This window comes from Marmota marmota, unplaced genomic scaffold (genome assembly GCF_001458135.2).
Source record: "Marmota marmota marmota unplaced genomic scaffold, marMar, whole genome shotgun sequence".
Classification (NCBI taxonomy): Eukaryota; Metazoa; Chordata; class Mammalia; order Rodentia; family Sciuridae; genus Marmota; species Marmota marmota.
The window spans coordinates 12621293-12635096 of NW_026000168.1; the positions used below are offsets into that span (position 1 = coordinate 12621293).

Below are 13804 nucleotides of genomic sequence, written 5' to 3' on the forward strand. Positions count from 1 at the left end.
ATCCTTCTAACCCAGGCCATGGTATTTGCATTTCTGCCTCTACCTGTCACTGCATATCAATGATAATTCTCTGTGTGAAGGAAGCTGGACTTCTGTAGAGAGGTAAGCCCACCTGGCTTCCAGCCAGGGACTAAGTGGATCTTGTAGATAAAATGCCCTTAGAGAAGCAAGACTTAGACCAGATTAGCCTATTACCTAGCAAGCACTCTTGACTTCTGACAGACATTACCAATCAATCCCAGCACTCTCTCCCTCTGAGAATAGATTTGATGACTGGCATGGTTTAAAAGCCAAAACCCTAAAACAGCTGAATTAACTTAATTAATTAGTGTTTAATTTCTAAAACTATTTCCTCCCTAACATTGGGGAAAAGAGAGTGTCTCTCATAGACTTCCAGTAGTGGATTCAACACACACGTTTCAGAAAATACTTTAGGGAGCCATTTATTACATGATGTGGATACACACACAATCCATGTAGATAAAAAAGGAAGGTCTTAACAAATTTCTCAGAGCTTTTTTTTTTTCCCCTAATAAAAAGCCTGGAAGAAATGCTTACCCTATAATTAATAATGGATCAGTTCCTATAATGGTATTTACTCAGGAGTGGGTTATACTAATAAAAACATGAAGAAAAATTAGACGGAGTAGATTGCATAAGACAGTCCTCAAAAGAAACTACAGAATGCACAAGAAGTTCTCTCTATCCTAGAGAAAGGTTGAAAATGAAGGGAAAAATTGTGGCTGCTCAGGTATGAAGGATGGTCATGGGCACCTACCTGTGTCTTGCTAAATGACTTGTTATAAAACAAAACAAAACAAAAGACATATACACTAATTACAATATAAAAAAGCAACATTATACGAAATTTAGCTTAAACACTAAAATGACTATAATTCGATTACCCTGATAAAGCACTATAAATCTCTACCAACTTTTTATTACCATAAGTTTAAAATATGCATGTATATTAAAATGAGGAACACCCCACCCCAATTCTTTGTATAAAATCACCATTTATTAATATTTTGCTCATCCCTCCCCCCACCACACATATACACACATCTATATCAACATATCTATATGATTAAATTGCTGGTGTGGACCTGAAATGTTCCCAAGTCCCTATATGTCAAAAGTTTGATCCCCCAGCATGTGGCACTATTGAGATGTGGTGGACCCTTTCAGAGGTGTAAGGAAGTTAGGTTGCTGGGGGTGTGTCCTGGAAGGGGATACTGGGACCTTGTCCCCTTCCAGTATCTTTTTCCTCCCAGCTCTGTTTTTAACACATGCTCTCACCATGATGCACTGCCTCACCAGTGTCACAGGCAATAGGACCAAGCGACCATGGATCAGAATTCCAAAACCCCAAGCTGAAATAGACCTGTCCTCTTTCAAAGTTGGTTTTCTTTGACTTCTGAAGCAGTTTTACTCTTACAGCACTCTTGATTTTGTGACCTGTTCTTTTGTACTAAACATTATCAGTTTCCATGCTGGTCCACAGTTTTAACCATCATCTTCAGGGCCTCATACATGCTAGGCAAATGTTGTACCACTAACACACATATTCCCAGCCCAAATGTTTCCATAGATTTTTAAATGCAGTGTTAAAAAAAGGATTAAAATAGATTCAATAGCCAGGCACTGTGGTGCACACCTATAATCCCAGTGACTTGGGAGGTTGATGCAAGAATATTGTTAAGTCCCAGGCCAGCCTCAGCAACTTAGCTAGACTCTGTCTCAAATAAAAGATAAAAAAGAGCTGGGGATAAAACTCAGTGGTAAAGTGCCACTGGGTTCAATCCCAAGTATGCCCCACAAAAAGAACTTAATAACCTTCCAGTGTTAGACATTATACTTTAAAATTATACATAATACTGCACATCTTCACAAATCTTTATGTATATAAATTCATTTCTTTTTAAACATTCTTATTATTCCTATTGTTATTATGCATACTATTTTCAATTAAAAGTATTTACCTAAAAAACAAAAATACCCTGCAGTTCACTGTTGTCTCCATTTTAATTTCTTTGATTATAAAGTGTTTGTGGTTAAATAAACCAACAGATTAATATTTAACTATAAGAAGAAAACATTATCACCACAAGATTCAACCATATAGATCAACATATTATTTCCACGTCTAATTGAGGACTGTTCACTTTTACACTAAGATTATGTATAAGATATTACTTTCAAGCTTTACACCCGATACCCATTTAGCCCAGAGGATTCAGGCCTTTTAGACTGTGAGTTCCTTAAAGACAGCAACATGTCTGGTTCCCTGTGTGTCCCCAGCAACCCATATTTAAAACTTGGAAGACATTTACTTTATATTAGCAAAGTTCTCTCTGACTTCTATTATTAGTACTATATACCAACCCTACCATCTTCCAGGGACAGGATCTCAAAAATGGAAGGAAAGTTGCTTCCTTCACTTTTTTTCTAGCTCAGATGGCTTCTCTGGCTTCCCTTTCTCTGAGTCTCATCTAGCCCGCTGAAATGTGCAGCCAAAACAAGAGGCAATGAAGCTGGTGGCACATAACAGTAGTCCCAGGACAAAAGAGGCTGAACCAGGAGGAGCACATGAGACCAGTGTGGGCAAAACAGACTAGTTCTCAAAAAGAAAGGGGTGGGGGGCATTGTGCTTGAAAAAACTCAACTGTCATCATGCAAATATCCCTTTCCACATTAAAATCAAACCAATGAGCCAGGCATAGTGGCTCAGGCTTATAATTCCAGCAGCTCGGGAGGCTGAGTCAGGAGGAGTGTGAGTTCAAATCTAGCAACTTAGCAAAGCCCTTAGCAATTCAGCAAGACCCTATCTCAAAGTAAAAACTAAAAGGGCTGGGGATGTGGCTCAGTGGTTAAAAAAAAAAAAATGGGTCCAACCCCCTGGTACAGGGGTGGGGGGGAAATCTCAAGGATGCTTCTGCATGAGCATGGCCTCAAGAGCCTAAGAGCCCCACTGTAATTCCAACTGGGAATCCATGTATTGCAAGCAGTCCTAACTGTTCCATCAACATACGGCTGATCTCCTTTCTGGTGATTGCTATCCTCAGGTACATCCCCATTTCCAATCCATCCCCAGGCTGTTATTGGAAAACTCAAATACTGGTGAAGCTCTCTCACAGTACATCCCAATACCTGTATGCAGCAGAAAATGCCCCTGACCATCTGAAATGGATCTCCCTAGCAGTCTCTTTTCCAGCATTTTAAAATTTTCTTTCTCTCTTCCACATAAATTTTGTACTCAAACATCAACTTATTCATGATTTTTCAAGGAGCACACCTTTGCCAATGTGGTATTCCCATCTAGAATGTTCTTGCATACCTGTTTCTTTAACAACTATGGAGGCCTGAAGAATGTCCACAATCTACTGCTCAAGAAGTGGTTCAATAAGCAGATACAGTGGCCCATGCCTGTAATCCCAGTGACTCAGAAGGTTGAGGCAGAAGGAGCTCAAGTTTGAGGTCAGCCTCAGCAACTCAGCAAGACTGTTTCAACAACAAGTAAAAAGGGCTAGAGTTGTAGCTCAGTGGTAGAGTGCTTGCCTAGTATGCATAAGGTCCTGGATTCTTTCCCAGTACAACAACAAAAATAATAAAACAGTTCAATACTCTCTCCTCTTTGAGACATTTTCGGAGTTCCTCAGACACTTTTATTCACTTTTGACTCTTCCTCCATGTATACTGTATTACTCTTTCTGCTCACTCACCTGTTCCAGTCTCTGGTCATTCAACTTCCAGGTATTGGACCTACATATACTCTGTGAGCCTAGGATTTGCATGGCTTCTCTTTCACCTCCTGCCAAACTCTGCTCAAACCTCCTCTCTTCTGATGAGGTCCTTCCCCACCTCCCCTCTAGTCTCTCATCTTTTATGTTTGTGATTGACAACAACCACAACACAAATGATTCTTCTGGTTCCATGATTCTGTATTTGGAAATTCGCCAACTCACTCCTATTCCCTGAAGTTTATTTATTTTTTAATATGTTTTTCAGTTGTAGTAAGATAAACTACCTTTCTTTTACTTATTTATTTTTATGTGGTACTGAGGATCGAACCCAGTTCCTCGCACGTGCTAAGCGAGTGCTTACCACTGAGCCACAACCTCAGCCCCCTGAAGTTTATTTTTAATTCTAAAATCAATGCTTGCAGGGCTCTTGCAGTCATTCACAGAAATGTGTAGAGCAGCAAAATACTGGAGTTGCTCTGTGCACACTCTCCCAGCTGAGGCCAAACAAAGTGAGACTCTGCCCTTGTATTTCTGCTCATACGTGAATAAGCATCCTTTTCTCAATTTATTACCTGTTCTTTGGTGCACTTTGGTGGTGGCTTTGCCCTTTAAAATGGCTCCTAAGTACTGAAGTGTCACTCATGGAGAAAATTCTCGTGGAAGAAGGGTCTAAAACCATATCTGACACAGAGTAGCTGCTCAATAAATGCTTGTTGTACCAGGATAGACAATGTTTCTATCTTTATGCCCCTGCTTTATAGCCAAGCTCACTAACACCCTCTGAGCTCTTAATAAATTTGGATGATATATAAAGGAATAAAGAAACTGACTGTAAATCTCCTGAGCCCAAATACCAAGGCCTGGAATTCAGCAAGAGCTTTTCTTCCAGCAACACTAAGTATTCCTCTGCTACTATTTCATCACTATTGCCTTATTTGTAACATTAGCCTTAAGACAGACTTTGGTGCACCGCTTCAATCTTGAATGCATTATTGCACTGCATCCATAATACGCTCCAGAATGCTCACATCTATAATATATAAAACTGCAAGATGCACAAAGCTTTTCAATGCCCAGGCAAAGTGCATAACAAGAAAAAAGTAGCTTCTCTGATATAATAATTTACTGCATCTCTTTTTCTTTTGAAAGCAACCCATATACAGCCTTAAATTACCCAGATTTGAACTCAGCCAAGCTTAAAGATATTTTGAGAGAAGGACTGTATTTGCTTCAGATGCATCATCTAAGAACCATGTAAACCTCTGCTTGACGCTTTGCATCTTAAAAGTACAAATGAGATTTTTTTTTTTTTTAAAGAAACACTAGAATGTTCATTTACTCTTTTGGGGAGTGGAATTGAAAATTGATTTCTCAATTGTAACCAAGCTGTTCCAGCCCTGCTTGAATGCCGATAGAGGAATAAGGAATGTTACAGTTTAAAAGTTACAAATGAAATCTGAGAAGTTACATTCATGCTTCAGTTTGTACACAGTGGCACCAAGGAGGATACTGAGAAGGGGTCAGAGGAAGGTACCAAACCCCACCAAGTCCCAAGTTTTTTTGTCCTGTTCATTTCTAAAATCTCCCCCAGAGACAACAATGGCTATAGAAAACCAAAGCTCATCTAGCCACATTTTCAACAAATATTCAGCACATTTCCTAAGCATCGACAGACAAAAAATAAAAGACTATTGTTCGGACTCCTACAATTCCATTACATCCAGAAGGAACCAGAGGGTCACTCTCCTTGTAGTCAGTACAAGGAAGAAATAGGAGGGAAACTGAGCCTGGAAAACTGATCAGGTAATCCAAGAAGAGAAAAGGTAGAAAAGAGCATTGTAGGGATGGAACGGACAAGTCTAAGGATCTTTTTTCAATCTAAAAGGTTCCCTGTGGCCACTGAGAACTTGGGCTTTAACTCAGCATGAAAGGACTGTTAGGAGAAACTCCAATACGAACCTAAACTACCAGAGGAATATCAACTTGTTCACTCATTTCCAGTGCCCTGAATTTGGTATGAAAACATTCATATACACTGAAGTAATTCACTTGGCCCCACGGGCCCCCCTGACCTTGAATTCCAGCACAATGATGCTATACCCAGCCTCCCTGTGGAAGTATAGCCTCCGTTTCCATTGCTCTGCCTCCTCCTTACGCTGTTCCTGCTGCAGCACTCAATCAAATACCTCCTGACAAGCCCGCCAGGATGAGGCAGGACACTCTGTCCAGGACTCCCACCTGCCCTGACAGCTCGTCTCTAAGCACTTCTCACAGGAGTGGGATCATTTTCTGTCCTGTCGCAAAGGTTCCATCCCAACTCTGACTGCCTTCTGTGTCCCTACTTGAAAGTAAGGAAGCATGTGACATGTTCCACCCCCCTCCCCAAAGCTTTCTAGATTGTTCCTTCTCCATTCTCTTGAATTGGATCACTACTGTCTGCAAAGATGGTAAGCTGGTCCTTGCAGCTGGGCTGCCCCACCATCCACTGGTCTGCCCCCCTCATTCAGCATGGTTGAAAAATGCCAAGTTTTGCTTTGGGATTTCTTCTCTATGTAAGGGTGGTCTGCGATTCATACCTTATCCTTACTGTAGTAAGTAGAAAAAATAAAGGAAATTTCCACCACTTGCTGATGACACGTGGTAGTCCTACAGAAATGTCTGTTAGTAATCTAAGTATATGATGAATGAGAAGTGAACCAACAGCTGTGGGCTGAGAGTCTGTCTTATTATGGGCTGGACTGTGGCTCAGTGGTAGAGCCCTTACCTGGCATGTGTGAGGCCCTGGGTTTGATTCTCAGCACTGCTGAGACCGAGCTGTCATTTATATAAATAAATGAATAAAATAAAGGTCCATCAACAACTAAAAAATATTTTTTAAAAAGTCTTATTGTCATCTATTAGAATGAATGACATTTAAGAGGTGTTGAGTAATATCTGCTTCCATAGATGGTTGCAGAGGTCGACAGATACCCAGAATTTGGAGTTTTACAATTGGGTTGGAACTCAGGGTAATTTGGAATACTGAATTCTTTCCCTGACTGATAATATTCTACTCCTACACCAAGTTCCTGGTGTCGTGAAGTCTAGTTAGTAAGCTTAAGGATAAACTGTCTAGAATTCTCCAAGGAGCTGGGATGTGAATCAGGGAGGAGGAAGTTTCTAGTTCAGAGTTGAACTGCTGTCATCATGAACACCTTTTCTTGTCCCCCTGTGCTGGGCATCAGACCCAGGGCCTTAGGCATGCTAAGCAGGCAATGTAACTCAGAGCCACATCCCATGTCTGCCTCATTATTTTGGTAATCATGCTGTTCTTTCTTGTTCAGCTTTGCATCTTTTTTACTTTTTTGACTGAGTAATGTGCTACTCAAAGTAATTATTTAAAAAAAAAAAAAGAATGTAGGGGCAAGATTAGAAAACAAATTGCTTTTTCTTCACAAAATACTGCAAGTTGACTAGTTTTTTTTTTTTTTTTAATCTGGAATGAGAATTAACAGTTGAAGGTAAATGTCTCCTTTGCCATTAAGCCACAGGCTAGGGGCAGTTTACAAATGAAATGAATAGGCAGGAAACACAGAAGTCACACACAGAAAGTATTTCTTTTACTAACTGCAAAGGATAATATTAAGAATCCCTCTCAGTTGAAATATTCACAGGTAAACAGCAAGTTGGACAAATGGTTTGGTAAGGAAGCAGCAGTTAAAGAGGACAGTTAAAATGGCAGAGAGCTTAGGATGGCTTCAAGAGTCACTCCCAAACAAGTTTCAGCAGGCAACAAGCCAGTATTTCCACATTTGTTGAGTTTTACAACAAATTAACAACATACCAAAGTAACAGGTAGGATTAAGATCTAAGAAATATCACCATGCATTTCCAAAATTATGTTTCTGTACACTGCCAAGGGATTCACTAAAACAGGTGTGTGTGCGGGGGGCAGGGTGCCACAGATTCAAATACATTTGGGAAACAGTGCAGAGAATACCAGCTGCAAACTCACAGCCTATAGACTCCATGTAATTTTTTGCTTTTGTATCTTCCTTGCTGTATGTTTTAATTTGATTGAAAACCATCTACTAAAAACCCTAATACTGAGCCCAACACTTAATAGTGCCCCCCAAATACCTTTTTATTTGGATGGCCAAGTAAAAAACGAACTTTTATATAAAAATACAAAAGTCTGGCTCCTCTTCTGAAAATGGAGCATTTGCCTGCTGAGAAAGCCTCCCACCATGATCACAACTTCTGACACAGTGTGCACATTTTCTACTTCATTCATATTATTCTTTAGTATCTTTCACTTGGCCTGCTTTGCATTTTTACATTCTGAGCACAGCATGTCATTATATTGAAAGCTCTGGTAAGTCATACACATGTCCCTGTGCACCTATGGAAGAAATGCCTCAAGTATAATGTGGAAGTGAAATTGCCAAGCCAATAGGATGCTTATCTTCAGATTTTCTAAATCTTTTCACATGGCACTCTTGTATGATTATATTATCAGTCATCATGCCTACCACTGTGACCTACGAGTTCCCTCTTTTTCACCTTCTCAAAATACAATCAATTCATTGATGTCATGGGTACAAAATGCTACCATATTGTTTTAATTTTCATTTCTCTAAATGATGATATTGAGCATTTTTCAATTAGTTGTACTTCCTCATCTTCCAGACACCGAGTTATAAATTTAACAAATTTTTTAAAAATTAGATTCTATCACTTATTCATTTGTGCAAATTTGGATAGCCATTCTTCGTCATCTAAATATATGGCATTTATTTTTTCTCCTGGCTCATACTTGTCACTTAACATTGTTAATGATATTTTCTAGCTATCTTCTACTTCAGTATTGTTTGTTATGAAAGAAAACTGGACAGCAAAGTCCATCAAATAAAAAAAAAGTTACAAAGATTTTTGCCACAATGATATGGAAATACTATATAGTAATGGTTAACCAAATCAATATAAATAAATCTTACTATATGAAAAATAGTTATAAATGAATATGCATAGAATAACAATGTTTTAAACTGGTCAAAACTCATTAAACAATACTGCCTATAGTTCAAGGGGAACAATAGATGCAGTGGCAGTAGCAATGGGGAGGGAGCAGACAAGGGAAGGGTTGGCAAGGGAGGGAGGGCCTTAACTATAGGCATTTCCTATGAGGGGGGTGGCACATTTGAAGCAAAAATGCCCATGAATTTGCATGTGTTATATTCAGGGATGTGAATTTTTTTTTAACTTTAATGGAAGTTTGATTGCTTTAAACATATTTCTACATAGTTTTAAACATATTTCTACATAGTTTTCGAAATAATAAAATTCCGAACACTGAGCTTTATTTATCTTATTTCTTTAGCTAACATATTCCTTATTATATACAAAATAAAGAAATAAAAGTGGGGTAGAGGAAAGAGTTCCATTCATTTTATTTGTTCAGTGCTTTTCCAGCATAATATTTGTGAGACTCTTTCTCTTTTCCATTGTTATTTTTTCCCTATACTTCTTTTAATGTGGTTTACCAATGTTCCACAAAACACTTTGAGAAATTTTTGTGAGACAATTGAAGAAACAAGTAACTTGCTGAACTTCATGTCAAACTGAGGGTTGCTTGTGACACTGAGAATGAGCTGGACTGCCTCACCTTCCACAGGTAGCAGATGTGCATCAGTAATACTTTACAAAAACCAGTGTCATTGGCCCTAGCTCATGGGTAAGCTTTGGCTCTCTAAGATATCTTCCTTTGTGAACTATAGGTATAGACAAGTTTAAAAACTTCAGTAAGGACAATGCCATCTACTCCTGTTCTTTCTTAAAATCTATAACTTAACTTTATAAGCCAAATAAAAGAACAAAAACAACAAAACAAAAAAAAACTCTATGTTAAAATGAAACTATTTTCCTAACAAGTATTTCACTGGACAACTATTTGAGCTAAGCCATTTTCTTTCCTGGACCATAAACTACTTAACTATCCAAATAAATGAAATTATTAGACACCATAGGCACTTCGTTTATTTACTCATAAGACCAGATGGTTTAAAAATAAATATTATAATACACTGGACATTGCTGTGAAAAGCACATAATTGCCATTCTAGGAGCTACATGAACTTCATTATAATTTTGCTGCAATATTCCTAGGCAATTTTGCAAAGAAAGCAAACATTTAGGCTTATCATTTGGCAAAGAAATTTGTAACTCAAAACCCATTTGTACATTATACTCCCCCATGAGAAACAGGAATAATTTGAACATTCTACCTATCAATAGGGTAAAAATTCTTTTCCCAATTTTATAAAGTCTCTGAGAAGTTCAGCATCTTGGCACTATGCTAACCACACCTTAGGTAGGGGAAGGAATTGGATGGGAACCTATGGCAGCTGAGTATAGTGGCAGCTTGAGATTCCTGTCATGGGGTGAAGAGGGAAGTCCAGACTCAAGCATCGAACAACCCATTTCTGGAACACTAGTCTCTCGGACCTTTGGAATCTTCCCAGGTAAAACAGGACCTTCTCTCTACGCTATCAGAGACTATGACCCAGGCAAAGCATCTGGGAGTGCTATTCTGTTCTGCAAAACATCATTTCTAAGTTTTTTTTGAAAGATAACTTCATATTGATCTTAATCTAAAGCAGTACTCTGCTTTACAGTGCAGGGACAATGCTTTCTAAACTTTTTTTGTGTGTGTGTGTGTGTGTGTGTGTGTGTGTGTGTGTGTGAAAACTCATCCTTAGGGTTTAATAACCTATTTGAGCACCTGCAATTATATTTGTTTTTTGTTTCACTAGACAGTTATGCTTATCCAGCAAACAATCTTCATTTATTACACAATAGAGGTGGTCTAATATACTTGGGTGAGTACAAGTTACTGAGGTTTCTGCTCATTTTTTCTTTGGTCTGAGGATAATCAGCAGGTGGTGTTTGACAAGGCGCTCATGTTCAGATGAGATATTTTAGTTGTGACACTGAAAATAAAAATTCCTTAAATTTTCCTCCTCATACCCCAAACAAGCACATTGCTGAAGACCATGAATGCTGCTGGGACCTCAGGGACCTTCTCAGAAGAACCTGGGTCTTACTGAGGCTGAGCCCAAATGTCCACCAAGTGAAGACACATCATAAATGGAGTCTCATGACCATATTTTTCAGGAGACCCTTAATTTCATAAAATTCTATTTCTCCTTTTAGTGAATCAATGTGATATAACAGAGAAATGAGTTCTCCAATTGGAATTCCTCAGAGGGAGACAATTCTAATTTTAAACTAATTTTGAGCCCAGAAAATAAAATCAGTATACACACATACACACACCCCATACACAGTATTTTGGAAAACAAATATATGCATATACACATCTATACCATGCCAGATGCACTACTCAAAGATCAGATACAAACTGTGTCCCAGTATATTAATGCTGCTTCCAAGTTCCTCTAAATTCACATATGAATTCCTGAGCTATCTATGAGTTCTGGGAACAAGTCTTGCTCCTTCTCTACTGAATGTTATTTAGAACCTACTAGAGTAAGCGAAATAAGCTACAAGTAAATGATACACGACAGTTACTTTGGGTTTAGCAGAAGGTGATGCAGAACTACTGAGATTTAGTGAACCAAGAACACATCCTGCCATGGACATTCCATTCAGTGGTACTGAGAACTAGGATCAGTGAGTGAAAGAGAATCCTAGAGTCACTGTGCCAAGTGGGAAAATAATTTGTTCTAAATGTCAAGAAAACATATGGGGACTGTGAATATTGACCTACCTGGCACATTAACGAGAACATCAAACCTTAATGGAAATACTTGTGCAAATTACCATTTACAACCTAGCAATGACAACATTATAAGTCACTCTTATAGTCATTTGAGTCTGTGAATAAGAAAGCACTCTGGGTGACCTCATCTCTAGACAAATTAATTCTAATGACCCAAGACAGACCTCTACCATGCAAATGTCTGAGAGAAGATCACCTGATGAAATTTGGTGTAACATGGGTGGATCCTGCAAGCTTAGGCAATTAGGAAGTGTTACAATCACTGATATATATACTACACCACTTACAGATTAAAAAGGAAGTGGCTGAAGACATCTCGAAAAAAGAACCTCAATAGTTTGAGTATCTCTGAGAACTGCTGATTTTAGTGGACAAAGCCAAAGAAATAGAAAAATCCAAAGTTGTGTGTGTGTTCCCCACAGCCTTAACTTTGCACCACAATTGCCCACAGTTCTAGCTCCACCTCCTCTTTTGCAAATAAGGTCACTGCCAACACTTACTCTTTCCATTTATTTTCCCCAGGCCCTGCTGCAAAAAAGAAGTATGTCAGTTATAATAACCTGGTTATCTAACTTGTTCCATCCTTTGGAACCATGGAGGAAGAAGAGGCCCTCAGTTATTCTGTCACCCAACCTGGCATAGGACTCTTTTGGTCCTGCCCGCTTCCATCACCAGAGGAGCTTCCCCGGCCAGGAGACCAATGTTAGAGGATCCAGTGTCCTAAACAGCTGCTTTCTGAAATACCCTTACTTTATCTTGGCTTAATAAGTCACTGGCATTAGCACTGCCAACTCGGCTTGAATTGTGGACCTTCCCTACCAGAGGGAGAGTTGAGACTCAAGTCCCACCCTGGCTCTTTAGGATGCAATGGAGAGCCACAGGACCGACTTGGGGGCTGACTGGTCTTTCTACGTATGCACTTCCGGGCTGCAAGGTTTTGAAATTTTTCTGTACAGTTTGTGAGGACTTTTGCACTTTGCCATCTGATGTCGTACCTCGGTTCATTGTTTGTTTCCGAATGCCCTGTTTCATAGAGCCCTGCCCTCTCAGATGGTGGAATGTTTGGGAAATTTTTTTAAAATGATTAAAATTTTAAAAAGATCTCGGCAGACAAAGACACACATACATCTGTACGTGACTATATGGTTATGATTATAGTACCACTGCAAATCACGTTATTTTTTTTAAGACAAAAAAGATATTTAAAGACCAAAAACTGTGCTGAGAAAGTAAATCCCACCTATCTGTGGTACATGATAGGTGACATGAAAAGAAAGCATTGGCTCAATGGCATAAGGTCTTGGTCCTTGGAATGCATGCCAGTAATGTATTTTACAGTACATGTTAATAATTTATGTTTGATATTTGTATTTCTGTTCTCTTTTGTTATTTTAATTAAGGTATATGGATATTTTGCAATAATTTTAATAATTATGCGATTTGAAGGAAAGAAATATGGATTTTTCATGTCTTGAGGTTTTGTTCATGCCCCATTATGACTGACCAGTGTGATAAGGACTTAAAAAAAAAAAGCATGTATGTTTTCTACTGTTTGTAATAAGTACTTTCGTTAATCTTGCTGCTTATGTGCCAATTTAGTGGAAAAAAAGAAGAAAAAAAAAAAAAAAAACCCTTGCTGGAAAATTCCCTCTTTCCATTCTCTTTCAATTCCGTGGTATTGTCTAAGAATGTATCAATAAAATACTTTGGTTAACTTTTTTATTTTCTGCAATAAATATTTTAGTTGTTTTTTCCCCCTTTTAGTTATAGTTTATTTCAAGTCTCAAGCTAGGTAGCACTAGGGACAACCAACCTGGTCAAAGTAACACTTCGTAAGTCACAGCCACAGCCATGTCTGAAATATGTATTAAAATCCAGAGGTGCTACTTTGGGCTACTTTAACTCCTAGAAAATGATCAACTGCAAAGCCCATTTGTTTGTTTGTGCTATACCACTAAGCTACATCCCCAGTCTTTTTTTTAAGACAAGAGTCTTGCTAGGTTGCCCAGGCCGGCCTAAAACTCACAATCCTCCTGCCTCAGCCTCTGAGCAGCTGAAATTACAGGCACACACACCTCCATGCCTGGCTTCTTCAAAATTGGAGTTAAGACCTGACAACATTAAAATATTAACTCAGTGTATTTTCTATCAAAAACATCCAAAATGACAGAGGAAGGAGAAAATAAAGAAGAAATATTAACTTAAATAAACTGCTGTCTGGTGGCAATTTCTTGAAAAGACACACTTTTTTTTTTTTTTTTTTTCACCAAAAGTCAAGCAA

The 13804-nt window shown here is 38.6% G+C and overlaps 1 protein-coding gene across 2 annotated transcripts in view; it reads left to right on the top strand.

Annotated features, from left to right (window-relative positions):
• Positions 1 to 13243, top strand: part of Grm7 (glutamate metabotropic receptor 7) — an 839293-nt gene extending 826050 nt beyond the window's left edge. For both annotated transcript variants that reach the window (XM_015494953.2, XM_015494954.2), the window contains one exon: positions 12046 to 13243. Coding sequence is in view for 1 of the 2 variants with exons in the window: in XM_015494954.2 (XP_015350440.1) it covers positions 12046 to 12095 (50 nt within the window). In the remaining variant the exon portion in view is untranslated. The remainder of the gene's footprint in view (positions 1 to 12045) is intronic.
• Positions 13244 to 13804: the final 561 nt, after the last annotated feature.